This window comes from Nothoprocta perdicaria, unplaced genomic scaffold (assembly GCF_003342845.1).
Source record: "Nothoprocta perdicaria isolate Ctin4 unplaced genomic scaffold, notPer1 scaffold_43, whole genome shotgun sequence".
Lineage (NCBI taxonomy): Eukaryota > Metazoa > Chordata > Aves > Tinamiformes > Tinamidae > Nothoprocta > Nothoprocta perdicaria.
In genome coordinates, this window is record NW_020455677.1 from 214,728 (window position 1) to 230,503 (window position 15,776).

Here is a 15,776-nt window from a genome sequence, read left to right on the forward strand (position 1 = left end):
GTCCCCCCCAGAGCCGGGCCGCGGTGCCGCCCGCGGAGCCTCCCGGGCCGGGTGCGCGGCCGCCGGGCGGCTTCTGCCGGGGGCAGCGCTGCAGGTGTCCGCGGGGGACATGGAGCCGCCCTCGCTCCCGCCTCGTCCTGGGCAATAAAGCGGTCTGCGGGGGTGGCTCTCGGTGCCCGCCAAGGCGCTGCCGCATCGGCCCCTTTCCTGTTCGTTTTTCCCCTTTCGTTTCTGATCTCGCGGTGGTTTTGTCTGGGAGGATTGCTCTGCTGAGGGAAAGCGTGAGAGCGGAGCCTAGGAGGAGGCCCGCGCGTAGGCAGAGAGCTGCGGCCGGGGAGGCCTCTGCCCGACACCTCTGTGAGCTCTGTGGCGGCGGGGTAGGAGAGGGGCCCCTGCGTGGACGGAGCCTTTTGGGAACTGCCGTGCCCCAACCTCGCAGGGGGTTAATTTCTGTTCAAGGAAGTTGGCACACAGCACCTCTGAAAACACACGACAATAAATGGAGCCGCTCTGCGGTTCTGCAAATACCTCCCTTCCCTGGATGTTTCTGAATTACCCGAAGTAACTCCTACAACTCCCCAGCCAACTGGAAATGTGGGGAACCACAGAAATTGCTGTAAATTTGCTCTCATGTATTTGGTGGTGGCATGCATTTCTTTTTTGGCAAATGTAGCGAATTGCCTGTTTGAAAGTTGCTTGTTCAATCACTTACAGTCAGGACCAACATTTAATCTGCCCTTTCTCAGGCTCTTTTTTTTTTTTTTTTTTTTTTTTTGGGTCCCTTGAGGGACGCAGGGCTTAATTTCAATGTCAGATGCGATACAATATCATTAGATGATAGGGAGTACTTACGCTTTACATGTAACAAAGCCAGCCCAGTTAGGATGGCAGAGGAGAAAGGCAGCACAATACCTCCGTGTCTTCGTAACGCATGAAGGACATGCACAAAATAGAGATAATAGTTCTTCGTCACTGTTAAAATGCAAAATCAAGGGGTGTGAAGGGGTTGTTGGGTGAGAGCGGAGCGTTGCAGTGGGCTGGTAAAGCACCCTGCGTGCTCCCAAGGGCAGCCTGGCAAGGTCATGGGCACAGGGATGCGCCGCCCTTTGGTGCTTGAATCGCAGCACGATAGAGGTGCTTGGGTTGCCCCATGGGTGGGTGAGGTGGCGTTCAGTGCGTTACAGCACTTGGCTGAACCAACACTGGCCAGTTAGTGTGTTTGGGGCTTTGCTTCCGAGGGATGAGATTTGGGGTTGTCAAAAGGAAAGTTCTGTTCTCTGGAAAAGGGGAATGCTCCATCATGAGAAGGAGAACGGAAAAGAGAATAGTTCCAGGAAAAGAGAATAGTTTCAGATTTTTTTTTAACAGCAATGTATGAAACAATTCCATACAGTTTATTAGAATTGATCTATTTCATTTTAATTGGCACCCTTTTTTTTGTCTTGTCGTCCCACTGGTGTAGGTAATACAGATAGTAACAGAGTTTAATGCACACATACAAGTATATTCACACAAAAATGGTCTTCAGTTGTCTTCAGCATCTGCAAATCCAGATGCTCAGCTGGAGCTTTTGTTAGTATCACTTTGTTAGTCTTGAATGTGAACAGGCAGGTGAACTGCAGTCTTTCCCACTGTATTTGAAAAGATTACAGGCAAATGCTACTCTGGTCAAATTAAATGTAAGTCTATATTTTAAGCTACTATATAATGATTCCTCGTGCTACACTGGGTCACTCAGCTAGGTATTATAGTAGCTTGGTTTTTCTAGAAGTGATTGGAGATTTAAATTAATGAGGCCGAAATACACTTGTGAATATGAGCTGCTGGGAGAGAGTGAATCATATTACTAATACATAAAAATGACTTTATGGTTACAAGCAAAAGAACTCCAGATACAAGAACGCCAAGTGTATGACCATAATGAAAATTTGAAAAGGAAGCAGTAAAATTTTTTCAGCCTTAGCAACTTGATGTTCCAAGCTCGCTTATCCACACTTATAATTTGAGGCTCTGGTGTAATTGATAGTGGTGTATATATATATTATATTATATATGTTTGATGGTAATACAAAACCTGACAGTTTTCTTCCTAATGCTGCTGGCAGCAACATTTATGTTTAAGGCTGCTTAATGTGCTCCAATATATGTAGTAGAAAAAAGCGAGTTTATGGTTTCCCAAGTGGGAACCACCTGAATAAAAAGTAAAGCTTGTAGCTCTGCTTTGGATTCTGCTGGCAATTTGCAGGAAGCAGGTTAGTTGTTGGAGAATGTGGGACAAAAGCAAAGCACATAGTTGTGCAATATATTTTTTCCTTTTTTTTTTTTTTTTTCCTAGAAGTGCTTAAGTTCCTCTCTGCTCTCAAAGCAGAGAGATTGCTGACCCTTCCAGTCAGACCTTCTGCTGTCGCTTGGACTACACGATGTCCTTTGCCTTATGTGAAGTTGCAGTTTTCCTTATGGGCCTTGGAAACATTTGCTACAATACTGTGCTTCCAACTTTCAGCTGGAAAAGGTGATAATTGCTGGATTCCAGCTGAAATTTCAGCTGGAAAAAGACCTTCAACCACATGGTTGTAGATCTTGAATACTATCTGCCTGAAAATAGTACCTAGATTTAAACTAACTCAGACAGTATTAACTCATGGCCTTTGAAGCGAAATGCTGTGTTGCATAGGTCAGCTTCAAGATCCTGTCTCATTCAATCATTTTTATTTTTTGAAGAGTGGGGTATATATAAAAGTGCCATCCACAGAAGCAGCTGAGGGTCCAGCTGCACATAACAGATTTTCAACTCTGAGAAGGATATATGCTGGTTCCCTGGTTTGTGAAGGTTAGGGGCTTGGTAGCTGTGGCACAATCTTCTGATGATGAAGCTGAGCAAAGAAGTAGCTGCCCCTGTTCCTCATCGTAGGTTATGTACTCCCGCACTGACGTGGCTTTACTTCGAAGGGTGATACGTGCACGTTGTGTGTTATTGTGTGCATCATAGCACAGGAAGTGCTTTTTGCTCTTCTAGCTGTGCTTTCAGGAAAAGCAGCAGCTGCCGTGTCTTGCTTGGAGGCTAGATGATGCTCTCCAAACGCTGGTTGGATTGAGCCCCTCCACATGACATTGGCAGGCACAGAATTGCTTCTGGCCCCAGAGCTGGTATCTCAGTGCCTTGCAATCCATGGTATCCTGCTGTCAAGTTGGGCAAGGGCTCTTTGATGTAGCATTAAGTGAGATACAAGCTGTATTATCCCTGCCTTTAAGATGCTGTACATTTTGCATGGTGGAACATGCTTCAGTAAAATGATTGTCAGGGCTTTTTATCTTTGTGTTCTGCTTTTGAAAAACATTAACAAATTCCTTGAACATTATGGTTGACATTGTTTTCCAAAACAGATTCTGTTTGGATGGAAATGATCTTCTGCATATATTTGGCCATATGGAAAGGCAAGACAATGTAAAATATGTGTGTTTTTGAGAACACTAATTAGAGAGTTAGAGCAACAGCTATAAAACTTACTTGCTGCATCTTAATTGCTGTGAGTAATGCGAAAGCTTTGAAATGTAATCCTTGGGAATGCTTAAAATCCTAATTATATACCAGCCAGTCGAGGTGCACTTGTTTGCAAACGAGTCAGTGCCGGTCTCTTCTGAGAACAAGGTGTTCCTAATGCCAGAGGTGGAGAAACACTAATTTATACGGAAATTAATTCTCAAAAAAGACAAGAAGTGACTTCAAAGCATAGCATTTTATGACAAGACACACTCCAAGATTAATGAAGCAAGGCCCAGGTACACTGAACACACAAGGTTAAGCCTTAAAGAGCATATAGGTTTAGTCCAGACCTAGCTTCTAATTGGAGTTTAGGATTCTAACTTGCTATTTGTTAGGAGTTAAGTTTCAGAGTCTGAGCGTGTAAGCCACAGATCCTGTCTTACGGACTCTGCGTATTCTGCATATCCTTTTGAGGTAGATGTTTTCTCAGTTCTGGAGTTCCTCCCCATTTTTTTTCCTTCCAGAGCCTTTAACTTTCAGATGTAGGCTGTAGGCTATCATATCATATCTAAGGAGACTGATTCTTCCTATTATTTGCATTTGCTCTTCACTCTAAATCTGGGAAAATTATTTCTGTTGCATAGAAACTATGCAACACTTCCTACTCATAGTAGTAAGACTTGCATTACAGCAGCCTTTATTCATATAGAAATCTTGCACAGGTACTTTCTAGAAGGCTCCAAGCAAGTGACACCTTCCTTAACCATTCTTCTCCAAAGTTGTGTCTTTATTTATAAAACCTTTTCTCTTATTTTGCCATGTACATGTGCAGTGGTCACTTAATGTGTTTATATTTCTTCCTTTTCCTTCTTTCCTGAACATGAATACTTCTGTTGTATGGAAGTGAACTGAATCTCCTGAACATGAATCTTCTGTTGTATTCTGGCTTGTTTTACTCCAGCTTGTGTCCAGCCACTCATCAATATACCTTTAACTATCAGTATATTCTTATTGAATTTTTTTTTTCTTCTTTTTTTTTTTCCCTAGGTGCCTTTGCTAAACAAGCCATGGGAAATTCTCCAAATTTTCTACCCTCATGCTGAGATTTAAATTTCATCTATAAATGTTGGCAGTGTTAGTTGTGAAGATTGAGGTGGGTTTTTTTGAGATACTGTAGTATAAAGTTTTCTCTCGAGAGTTGTTTTCTTGTCAATGCATCCCAGTGGCTGAATCTCTTAGAAGTATTCCCCTAACTTATTAGGGAAAGCTACTGATGCCTCATTCTCCTCTTCAAGGCACTAAGGTACCTTAAAGAATCTGAGTCCACTGAAATGTTGTACCTAAGGCAAGGGATAGTTACCCTTCATGTGTTCCAGTAATAATTTTGCAATATCATTTGTTTCAATGTGAGGTCCAGTCACCATATTTTTCTGTTTCTGCTGACAGTCTGGCAGAATTTGGGTCTTGAAGAAACTTAGTTCTCTAGGATCTGCTCTTCAGATTCATTAAAAGCCACATGGAGACTTGGCTTTTTATGGTATTGCTGTGAAACTCTTTTATGGAGGTTCAGCCTTGGTTACTTCTCCTTGCTACCTGGATCCTAACCAGTCAAGCTTTAAGATACTTACTGGTTAGATATTCATGTGTTTGATATGAATAATATTGCAGTCATACAGTTTTTGCAATGTAGCAATGATTCATAATTTATGCAGTTAGGAACCTGGTTTTGCAGGTATGTGCTGTGCGAGTAAGGCATTGATGAGAATCCCTATGGTTATTGGAAAACTGACTTTTGCTGGTCATATGTTCCATTCCTATTCCAAGTTAAAGCCCTTGCTTCCCTTCGTGCTGCTATACTTTTGAACAACATTGTGACTTCTACTTTTCTATTGTTTGCACTTTTTAACGATAACCTACTTGTTTCTGTGCATTTGTGCACATAAATTGTGCTACTAAATATTAAAAGAGATACATAGCTGGGGAAACGGTGGGTCTGGGGCTGAGCTGCTACAGAAACATGCTGAGGGATGGGGAGGCGAAGAAGGGCAGGCGGAGGGAGCGGCAGCCCTGCGCTGAGCAGCGGGGATTCGGGGGCAGCCCGAGGGAGCAGGGCTGCAGTGGAGCAGGTGGCGTTTGCTCCCATCTCATGCATCTCAGAAAGGGGGCTGTGAGCTGGAGGCACTAGGGGGTTACTCAGGCAAGAGTCTGCTGCTTCTTGCTCTGCCTTTGGAGTGGCTGACTTGTGGTGGTACAAGAATGGAAATGAAGGTAATGTGAAGAGCAGAAGTGGGCAGAATAAACCCTTGGCCAAGGAGAAACCTGAGACCTTTGTATCCCCTCAAGTTCTTCCTCTTGATATCTGTGCCTGATTCTCACTTCTGCACACTCTGTCATTGCAAGGCTGCGTGTCTCAGTTGACTCCAAATGTCAGCTGGTATCTTTGCACGTCTAGGAGAGCAGCAGTTATTACATTTGTAAAATGCTGAATTTCTCTGCTGCATCAAATATGAAGAGTAAGATTTGGTTCAGTGGGACTGCTCTGGGCAGGGGGGTGGTGGAGCAGAAGAGCTTGGACACCTCAAGCCTTCCTCTCTAGGGCAGGAAGGCAGTGAGAAGAGGGGGAGCTCTTGGGCAATGATTCTCAGCTCGGAAACGCCATATGATCCTCTTAAAACAGCATAAATACTTAAAGACCAAAGGCAACAGCTTTTCTTTACAAACACGGTTTGGAAAACTCTGTAGTACATCAGTACAGATGACACTATACTGAAAAAAATAATTCAAGTTCTTAGTGTAAGATGTAACATTAAGTACATACTTCAATCTGATCCATAAAGTCATACCCAACTCTTCATTTTTTTTTATTGACTCTTTGTACCTGAGCCACACTTGTTTTTGAACAGAAGTAAATATAGAAATTACGCAAATCGGCTTCTGCAGAGGGAGTGGAGGGCCATAGTGGGTTGTGGTTTTGTTCACTCGGTGACCAAGTAAAGGGTTTTCATCCTTAAACTCACCGCCTTGTGTAGACTGAGAAATTGTAGTAGTTTCAGGGTGCCTCACGGTGTAGGCTTTATTTCTGCTTCCGGTTTGTTACTGTCTCTGTTTATCGAGGTTATTACTAGCACTGCTTTGAGACATCCTTCAGGGAAAGTAAGTGTCAGCTATGGTATGATCTGATAATTTATGTACGTTTTCTGGTGTTGCTTGTGATCAGGGAATCGATTCAGAGTCATTTGCCGCCTTCCTACCGCTCCATCTCTGCATTGCCTATTTCCTACTTGTGGTTTGCGCAGGAGTGGGAGGGTGACGCTGAGCCATTCCGCCTCGTAGCTGGGTCCTTCCTGGCAGCCAGAGCCGGAGAAGGGCAGGGGGTCTCTCCAGCTCAGAACTTGGGGCTTGGGCCAAGTCTGAAGTCAGCGCTGTGGAGAGATTCGGGTAGCATTTGGCCCCCGGAGCAGGTGCTGGAGTCGGGATCGTCGCTCTTTGGCCGCTCTGATTCGCTCGCGCTGGTGTCGGGAGCGTGCGCTGCGAAGCGCGGCCAGGTCGGGTGCTGAGCCCTTGACGTGCAGGGCTTGTGTCAGTAGTGCTGGCTGCTCAAGGCCATCTTGCACTGGTAAAATATGACATTCGTGTCCTGGTGGTGCCATGCCCGTGTTCGATGGGGCAGGATGCGCGCAGGATCCCGCAGGATCATCCTGGGGGCTCTTGGCTAGGGTAGGACTTGGCTGCTCCAGGAGCAGTCGGAAACTCCACCTGAATTTGGTACCGTGGATGTGCACGGAAAGACAAGTGACAGATGAGCTGCATTTAGCACCAGTCTGGCACCAGGGTTAACCTTTATGATCCATGTTGGAGCATGAAATAGTTTTATTAATTAGAAAATAACCTAACTAGATTGTCATTAGGACCAATATTTAGGTACTGACTTTTTTCATAAAAATCAGGCCAACTGTTTCATGGAGAAGTTCCACTTTCTACACTGCCCATAAGCTGTTTTCATGCCTTTGTATGCAAAACCAAAAACTTAGTGGTTTTTGAGATGTACAGCTAATAAAGAGGAATATGTTGCTAAATAAAGTCTTCAAATCCTTGTCTCTAAGGAGTTTAATAAAATTAATTTTTAAGGGAAAAAAAAGGCAGCTGTGCAAGTCCTTGGGAATTACAATTATTAACAAAGAGTCTTCAGATTTCTTGTTTTAAACTCATTAGCATACATAACTCTTCATGCAAAGAATCTGCTTTCAATCAAAATATTTTTTATTTTATACAAGTTAGGCCTGTAAGATCTGAACAAAAAATATATATTTTTTAATGGAAGAATATAGTGAACATTTTAAGTTGAATTAATTTTGTATAATAATAAAAAAGCTTCTATAGGATAACATTAATACTTTTAAGCAAAATTGTAGAATTGTATCTGTGAACTTTGAGTGCTGTAAGCTTTGAGTCAAATCCAGCATTTTTAGGCTACTTTTTTTTCTTCTTTAGTGCAGCTGTCTCTGGAATTTAAGGGTTCTTTTTTTTTTAACCAAAACTGACCAAAAAAAAAAAAAAAAAAAAAAAAAGCTACAGTATATTTGGAGTCACCTACATTCTAAAAGGGTGACATTTCATCTTTCTCAAGGTGACCTTGCATTATGTGTATTTCTGGGGACTCCTGCTTACCCCTTAACCCCTCCCACACACAAAAAAAGGGGGGGACAAAACAAAAACTCTGGTTTGCAGCTTTAATCCGAGGGAAATTAACCCAGCTTTTTTTTTTTTTTTTTTTTTTTTTTTTTTTTTTTTTTTTTGAATAGTGGAGAAGAGCGGTCTGTTTTTTTGGCTTCCCTTCCAGCCCAAAAACATCCCCCAAGTTTTAACCGAAAGTAAACAGCGCGGGCGCGCAGGGGCGGCCAGCTCCGCAGTTTTCCCAAGGAAAAAAAAAAAATCCCCAAGTTTTTTTTAAAGGGCCTGTCTTTCCTTCCAAAATGCCAGGGCGAGGAGCGGGCCGGCGATGCCGGCGCGGCGGCGGCAGCAGCAGCCGCAGCTGCGTGCGGGGCCGGTGCCGGTGGCGCTGCTCTCGCGGAGCGGCGGCCCCGGCTCGGGCTCGGGCTCCGCTCCGCGCTCTCCGCGTTCCCCGCGCCCGCTCTCGCTCTCTCGCTCGCTCTCTCTCTTCCCCCCTCCCTTCCTCGCTCTCTCGCTCTCCCTCTCTCTCTCTTACACTGCCAGCCCCTGATGTGATGGCGAAGAAACCCCGTTGACAAGGCACTGCTTTTTCATGACGGTGAGTTTCCCTTTGAGTGTATTATAATTTTGTGATAAAAATTTCAAGGAAAAAAAAAACACACAACCTCCTTCCTCCCTTCCTTCGGGGAGGGAAAAGAGAGGGGGGAAATCTATCTCCAGACAGACAGAAAAGAAAGAGGAGCAAATTAACAACCAGGAGTTGCCAAAACCAGGATATTAGGTTTCAGCCCAGAGAGCTATTGGCTCTGGGGCTATGTATATAAATATATATCTAGAGAGGGAGCGAGCGAGAGGGGAGACGAGGAGGAAGAAGAGGGATATTTTGTGGGTGGCTGTTTGGGCAGATGTGGATTCACATGGAAATGAACTATATATATATATTTTTTTTCAGCAAGACTAGTGGTGGTGGCTGCTGAGGGCACTTAAAAAAAAAAAAAAGTTGTTTCTTAAAATAAAGGCCGGGGGGGGGAGAGAGATAAGGTTTCAGGTCCAGGCTGATAGCTGCAGAGAGGGGAGAGGGTTTTTTTTTTTTTTTTTTCCTTCTTGCTGATGCCATGCAAATTCGGGAGAGGAGGGAAGAAAAATCTCTTTTAATGACTCATTGATTGAGCCGGTTTAAAATTAGTTGTTGTTGTGTTTTTTTTTTTTTTTTTTTTTTTTCCGCCCCCTTGATGGCCATCAAGAGGGATGGAAAGAGGAGAGGAGGGAGAGAGAGTGTGTGTGTGTATGTGTGAGTGTGAGAGAGAGAGTGAGACGGAGAGAGGGGGATAGAGAGAGTGTGTGAGGGAGAAAGAAAAATAATCTTTTCAAATCTCCTCCCTCTTTTTTTTTCCCCCTCGTTTCTTTGCTTTTCTCTAAAGCTCTGTGGTCTGTGAAACACTCTTTCTTCCTCCTCCTCAGAAAATGGAGACACTTCGTCTCTCCTGCCTGTGGAGCTGGGAAGGATTTTTCTTTTCTTTCTTTCTTTTTTTGTTTTTCTTCTTTTTCATTCCTGGCTTAATTTTTTCCTTTCCCCCCTTCGCTCGCCACCACCCTAATCTTGTCGTTTCTTTGAGCTTCTGTCTCAGATTTGTGCCTGCCGGGGATTTATTTTTCACTCGTTTTCTCGTTTTCCGTGTCGCCACTAGATTTGATTTGTTTGCTTCTTTATTTGCGATTTCCTCTGAATTGCTCCGTGTTTCAACGCTTATAATCTAGAGATGGAAACGGTGCTCTTTTTGTGCGTGTACGTGAAATTTTCCGTCGGTAGGTTTGGGCTAATGCGTTTTCGTGTTTTTTTTTTTTTTTTTTCCTCTTTTCCTCCTCTTCAGAATCTTTTTTTTTTTTTTTTTTTTTTAATTATTATTATTTCCTTTTGGAGAGAGAATATTTGACTGTAATGCCTCTATTTAAAGCTTAGCAATAAACCGTCTCTTTCTGGAGTAACCTGTTTGGTTTTCCTTCGGAGTGGGTGTGCGTTGGCTTCTTTGTGCTATCGGATTATATTCCATATTCACTGTTTTAAATATCGTTTTTACTTGTGGCTAAAAAAATAATAATAGTGTTTTGCTTAAGTACTTAGTTAACTTTATTGGTTATGGGGGTTGCTTATCTCGTTTTCATTTGCTTTTGACATTAGTTGTAAAAATATCCACAATCCGTAAGTTAATTGTAGAAGTAAAGCAGATCTAGCTATGGTGAAAAAAAAAACTAAGGAAGAAAGAAAGTGTCCTTATAGAGGACACATCTGTATTTATTTAAAGCTGTTACCACTGGGGGACGGAAAGAATGCGATCTTGAGGCCTTTGTTTTCCCTGATCCTCCGCTCCCGCCGCCCCGACTCTCCCGGTCTTTTCGGGGCGTATTAACGGTAGAATTAAAAAACAAAACCCCGAGGACTGCCAAGGCGAGGGGCAGCGGGTCTGGGAGCAGCTGCGGGCTCGGCTGCGAGCGCCGGCCGCCGGTGGCAGCGGGCGCGGGAGCGGCAGGGAAGATGGCGCCGCCTGGCTTCCTGCCAGCGTTTGTTGCGCACTTTCGCCGTGGCTCTCCTCCCCCCACCCCACGGGCGCCATTTTACGGTGCTCGCTGCTGTGGCGGTGCCGCTGCACCGGCCCGCAGTGTGCCCGAAACCTTGCCCCGTTCGTACCCAAGCTTACCAGCTATCTGCTTTTTATTCAGAAAATCGATGTTAGAAGGGGTTTATTTATTTATTTTAATTTTTATTTCTGTTCATGTGTACTTCTCGGGGAGAAAGTTCTTTGTGTCCGAGGAGGGAGAATAAGGAGGGTTATCCCCATTAAGTCTATGTTGAACCTTTCCACTTGCAGACTTCCTATATCCCTTGAATAACCGTAGGTGGTGATCTTGTGAGCTATTACTTATAATTCAGCTTGTTCCAGAGTGGACCAGGACCCATCTTTTTTGAAGCTGTAAACATGGGCTTACACATTGTTTATATACACCTCCAAAGCCTGGTTCTTGACATGATACACACCTGCAGTTGGAGAGGGGGAAAAGTAGCTTTCAAAGGTGATTTTTGTCCACTGAGTGATCTGATGACCGAAGAATAGGACATAACAGAAGAAACATCTCTTCAGACAGTGTTCAGTGCAACACATACAACAAAGGCATCATTAAAGAGCATTCAGTACCCTTCAAAATCTTGGTGGAATCCAAGGGTGAAAAACTTATAGGTGAATGAGCAGCTTATTCCTGTTGCTTTTGCTCTCCTAGTAGGATTTTATTTTCTTTTATCTCATCTTATTCTTAAACTGATTCTTCCCTCTATGATGAGTTTTTACTCCACATGAAGTAATTTTTCTCCTAAGTTGCTTGAAGTTCTCGGTCTTTGTTTTGGTGTGTGTATTTCTTTCCTTTTAGAATTCAGAATTAAAATATATATATATTTTTAATTGAGACACCTCATTTTTTTTGGGTCATCTCCTTATAATCCTGTCCTCTTGAAGCTTGACTTTAGTGCTAACAATGTTGACCTAAACAACAGCAGATATTCTGCCAAACCAGCTCATACTCACCCCTTAGGGAGTGTGGACTGCTCGTTTAATTCTCATTTTATGCTTTTTGACACGTTATCAGAGGGCTTCCTACTGCCTCTTGCTCATTCCTGTAGGCAGTGGCAAGTTTCATGATTTGGGATTTATTTTTAAAGCATTTTAAGTTTTTTGCCTGTTAATGTTGAACAGGTATGAAATAAATGCTGTTGTTGATTTGATATATTCTTAAAAAATAAGCCCTGGACATAAACTTTTCTAAAATCTTTCTGGAGGGCAACATTGTTAATGTTTTATTTTCTTTTAAGCAACTGATGCACGTGACTGAAACTCTTACGAATTATTTTAAGTCTAATAAGTGTTTACTATGATACTGACATATTTCAGGAAACTTTCTAATGCATGAAATTTGCCCATCCTTGAAGCTACTACTTTGTATTATTGATACAGTGGCCTTAGGTTACAAGGCATGAGAGTGTGTACGTTTTTAATGTTTGTGTATATTTATAGTCATTTTTTCCTAATAAATATTTATAATAAATTTGGTAGTGACTGACAAATTCCTTCTGTTCTTTTTTTTTTTCCTTTCTCCATTGATAAAGTGACAAAGAGTGTAATAAAAATCACTGGTGATACATACTCTTTGCCCTGACCTGCACACATCAAAGCAAAATGCATTTTTATTTGAGTCCAGATGTTTGGGGGACATAATTAAAATATACTGGGTTCATACTTTTTAGATGTGCCCTTTTGGCCAGATACGGGCTTTAAACTTTTTCCTTCCTGTATTGGTGACAGTAGTACTCTGGTTTTCCCTTAGTTTATATTTATTGATTCAGAATGCAGAAGCTCACGATGTTGATGGGCTTTAGGTGTTGGGTCGGTGCTCTGGGCACTTGGCTATAGTGTATTGTACTTGCACTGTTGATTTGATAGGACTTTCAGTGTATACATGGCCTTAGACTACGGTTACCACACGCTTGACAAAGTTTTGCTGTATCTTAATATTTATATCATGTTGTCATTGCAGTTATCTTGAGAGGGGAAAAAAGTGAGCAAAAAAAAAAAAAAAAAAAAAAAAGCAACTTGCTAGTCTGGTAAAAGCTGCATTTATTCTAAGGGTGCTTCTTATATCCATAAAACTTTGAAACTGTAGTCCTTAGTCTACAGTTGAAGAGCTCTGTTGGTGTGGATGTGCTGGTATGCTGTTGGGACATTTTACTCTAGATGTGTTTGCAGAATTTTGCTGATATATTACACCTCAGTTCCAGAAAAAAATACAAAATTGTCTCCATATAACTGTGGTTGTATTTTATATATGACTGTAATGGTCAGTGATCGTGTCTTTTCATACCACTTGAGGCTTGTGATAACTTCAGTGGTGGGTAATGCAGATGTAGCAAAGAGACCATGAGAGGAAAGTCTCTAACATAAATACAGTGCAGGCATGAGATAGTATAGCTCATCCTGTTCTGATAGTTGCCATCATTAATGCCAGCCCTGCTGCTGGAATAAACTGCATCCCTGCTTGGAAGGTGTCCTGTGCTCACCTAACCTCTCTAGCATAGATTTGGAGGCTGGGCTGCAAGAACAAGGATATTTTGCTTTCTTACAGTAGAGGCAAAGCAGCAAAATACATGCAGTGTAATAACATGCTCTCTAAAGTACAACTGTTCTAGTGTGAAAGCTGGAATAAACAACATGATCAGAGCCCTTGTTGTATCGAGATAAGTGCATGCACAGTGCATCCCGTATGGTGTATTTTCAGAAAGATTGCACAGTTAAATGAATGTGTGTATCTTGATTAGCCCATTTTCATTATGAAAACCTCATTTGTTGTGTGTTTATTATTTCTGTTTTAATTGAGAGTTGCTGAGTTTGCAGACAAAATAAGAATTAACAAGATTGATTAATAGCAACTGACAACCTGAGTCTTCTATTCCTGGAATTTCTTTCTTTATAGTTGCTTTAAAAGCATCTAGAATTATTTTGGATGTTAGTTTGAATACAGGAGTGTTTACCGAAGAGGAAAGAAGGAAGATGGGTTCTCTCTATCAAGACCTAATTCAGTACCCTTCCTTTCAGGGAAGGTATCAAGAGTGAAGAAGAAAGTCCAGGAAGAAAGTTTTAGGTTAATTTCAAGAGAGTGATTGCCCTTGTAAGGGCTGATCTTGTAGCTTGTTCTGGGAGAACTTGCATTGATTTGTATTATGAACTTGACCTGAGCATGGAAATTCAGTCTGGTGTTGAAGACCGAATTTATTGAGAGATATATTGACGAGAGAAAGAAATCTCAGTCCCAGTGAGCTAGGTGGCAGAACCTCCAATGGCTTCAACAGAGCATTGTCTTCAGCAAGGAGAAGGATTGTACGGAGGAAGGGGCCAAGCTTTTCTCAGTGGTGGCCAGTGATAGGACAAGGAGTAATGGGTGCAAGCCGAAACACAGGAGGTTCCACCTCCAGGTGAGGAGGAACTTCTTTACTGTGAGGGTGACAGAGCACTGGAACAGGCTGCTCAGGGAGGTTGTGGAGTCTCCTTCTCTGGAGGTCTTCAAAACCTGCCTGGATGCTGCCCTGTGCCACATGCTCTGGATGTGCCTGCTTGAGCGGGAAGGTTGGACTAGATGATCTCTAGAGGTCCCTTCCAACCTTGAAGATTCTGTGTGATTCTGAGAAGATGGTTAGTGTGGTAGATTTTTAGTTTTGCAGCAGTGGTATGGACTGCACTGTTAAATTGACAGAAGGTAACTAATTCATCACATTCAAATTTTAGTTGACTTCTTAAGCATGGATAAAAGGATATAAAAGTCTGTTCAGCACAGACATGAACAGCTCTATGGCCAATGGGGAATTTTTTGTTGAGCAAATTAATGTACCGTGTGTGGTCAGAAAGCAGACCTGCCCTGGGAGTTCAGAGCTGTGTGCTTGTCTGCAGTTAGACTGATTTTTCACTAACAAGTATACTATTCAAAGTGCAAATTTACGTTTTATTTTTATTGTATTAAAGTATGACTACAGCTTTTGGAAGCATGATGAGTTTACAATAAACATTCCCGATTATAAAGAATCAGTTTTATGTGCTATGTACTGGGAAATCAAATTTAACAAATAGACGAACAGTCTGCTGTAGGTTGTCTGTGCTTTAGTGGTAGCCTGTAATTTTTATTTGCCCTGCTGTAGGCAGAGCTGTAAATAAAAGCTGTAGAAGAAGAGTCTGTCTTCTTAGGTGCCTCTCTGCTGCCAGGATCCATTGAGATGCATCCTGTTGTAGCAGTCTGGTGTTTACTAAGTGATTGTTGTGCTTTGTCTAATTCTTGAATTGTTCTCATCTCTCTCTTTTTTCTTTTCTTTTTTCTTTCTTTCTTTTTTTCTTTTCATAAAGAGAGGTTCTGCATAATTTTTTCCAAGTATTTAAATTACAGATTTGTTCTTGTACTGTCTCTTTGGGAATACTGATGCTTTAAATGAGAATTCCACAGCTGATTTGAGACATAGTGAGTTCATCTTATAAATGCTACTCAAGTTTAGATGCTGAGGATGGAAATGCGTTTTCCTACATAGAGAAAGTTCACACAAATTAGGTTCTGTGCAACTAATCTGGAACCCCAATTTATTACTGTTAGCTTTTTTTTTTTTTTCCTTAGGCCACAATTCTTGTTAGAATTTGCAAAGTACACTTAAAAAAACACTCTTTTTTTTTACTCTTATTATCTTAAAATTAGAGGGGGGTTTTTATATCTCTCTTCTCTAATTTTAGCCAAATAAAATTTGTGATTGACATTTTAGTTTCAAATTCTCAGTTCTGCAATGTTTACCTCTTCTCTGTTGACTATTGTGTCATTCTTCTACTACATGTAATTTTAATAGTATCTCCTAATAATCTATTATTTTGTATTGCATTTTTTGTAAAAGACCGCATATGGCAAACAGAATCTCAGAATGGTTAAGGCTGGAAGTGACATCTAGAGATCATCTAGTCCAACCTTCAACCAAACAACTGTAAGCTTATCATAAAAATTATTATTGGTTTCTGATACTATGTTGTTGGCCAGATCTTAGATTATTCAAAAG

At 41.9% G+C, this 15,776-nt stretch overlaps 2 protein-coding genes across 4 annotated transcripts in view; one reads left to right on the plus strand and one right to left on the minus strand.

The window, feature by feature from the left end:
* TBCC (tubulin folding cofactor C) overlaps positions 1-933 on the minus strand; it is a 2,982-nt gene extending 2,049 nt beyond the window's left edge. Inside the window, exon 1 of the mRNA XM_026046233.1 lies at positions 913-933. Within this exon, the coding sequence (XP_025902018.1) occupies positions 913-933 (21 nt within the window). The remainder of the gene's footprint in view (positions 1-912) is intronic.
* A 3,671-nt stretch (positions 934-4,604) lies between these two features.
* The window catches only part of BICRAL (BRD4 interacting chromatin remodeling complex associated protein like), a 33,134-nt gene continuing 21,962 nt past the window's right edge, over positions 4,605-15,776 (plus strand). Inside the window, exon 1 of one of the 3 annotated variants that reach the window (XM_026046258.1) lies at positions 4,605-4,637. Coding sequence is in view for 1 of the 3 variants with exons in the window: in XM_026046256.1 (XP_025902041.1) it covers positions 9,916-9,961 (46 nt within the window). In the remaining 2 variants the exon portion in view is untranslated. Of the gene's footprint in view, positions 4,638-8,684; positions 8,754-9,535; positions 9,962-15,776 lie in introns of those variants that run through there. The other 2 variants (XM_026046257.1, XM_026046256.1) reach the window with 2 other exon arrangements.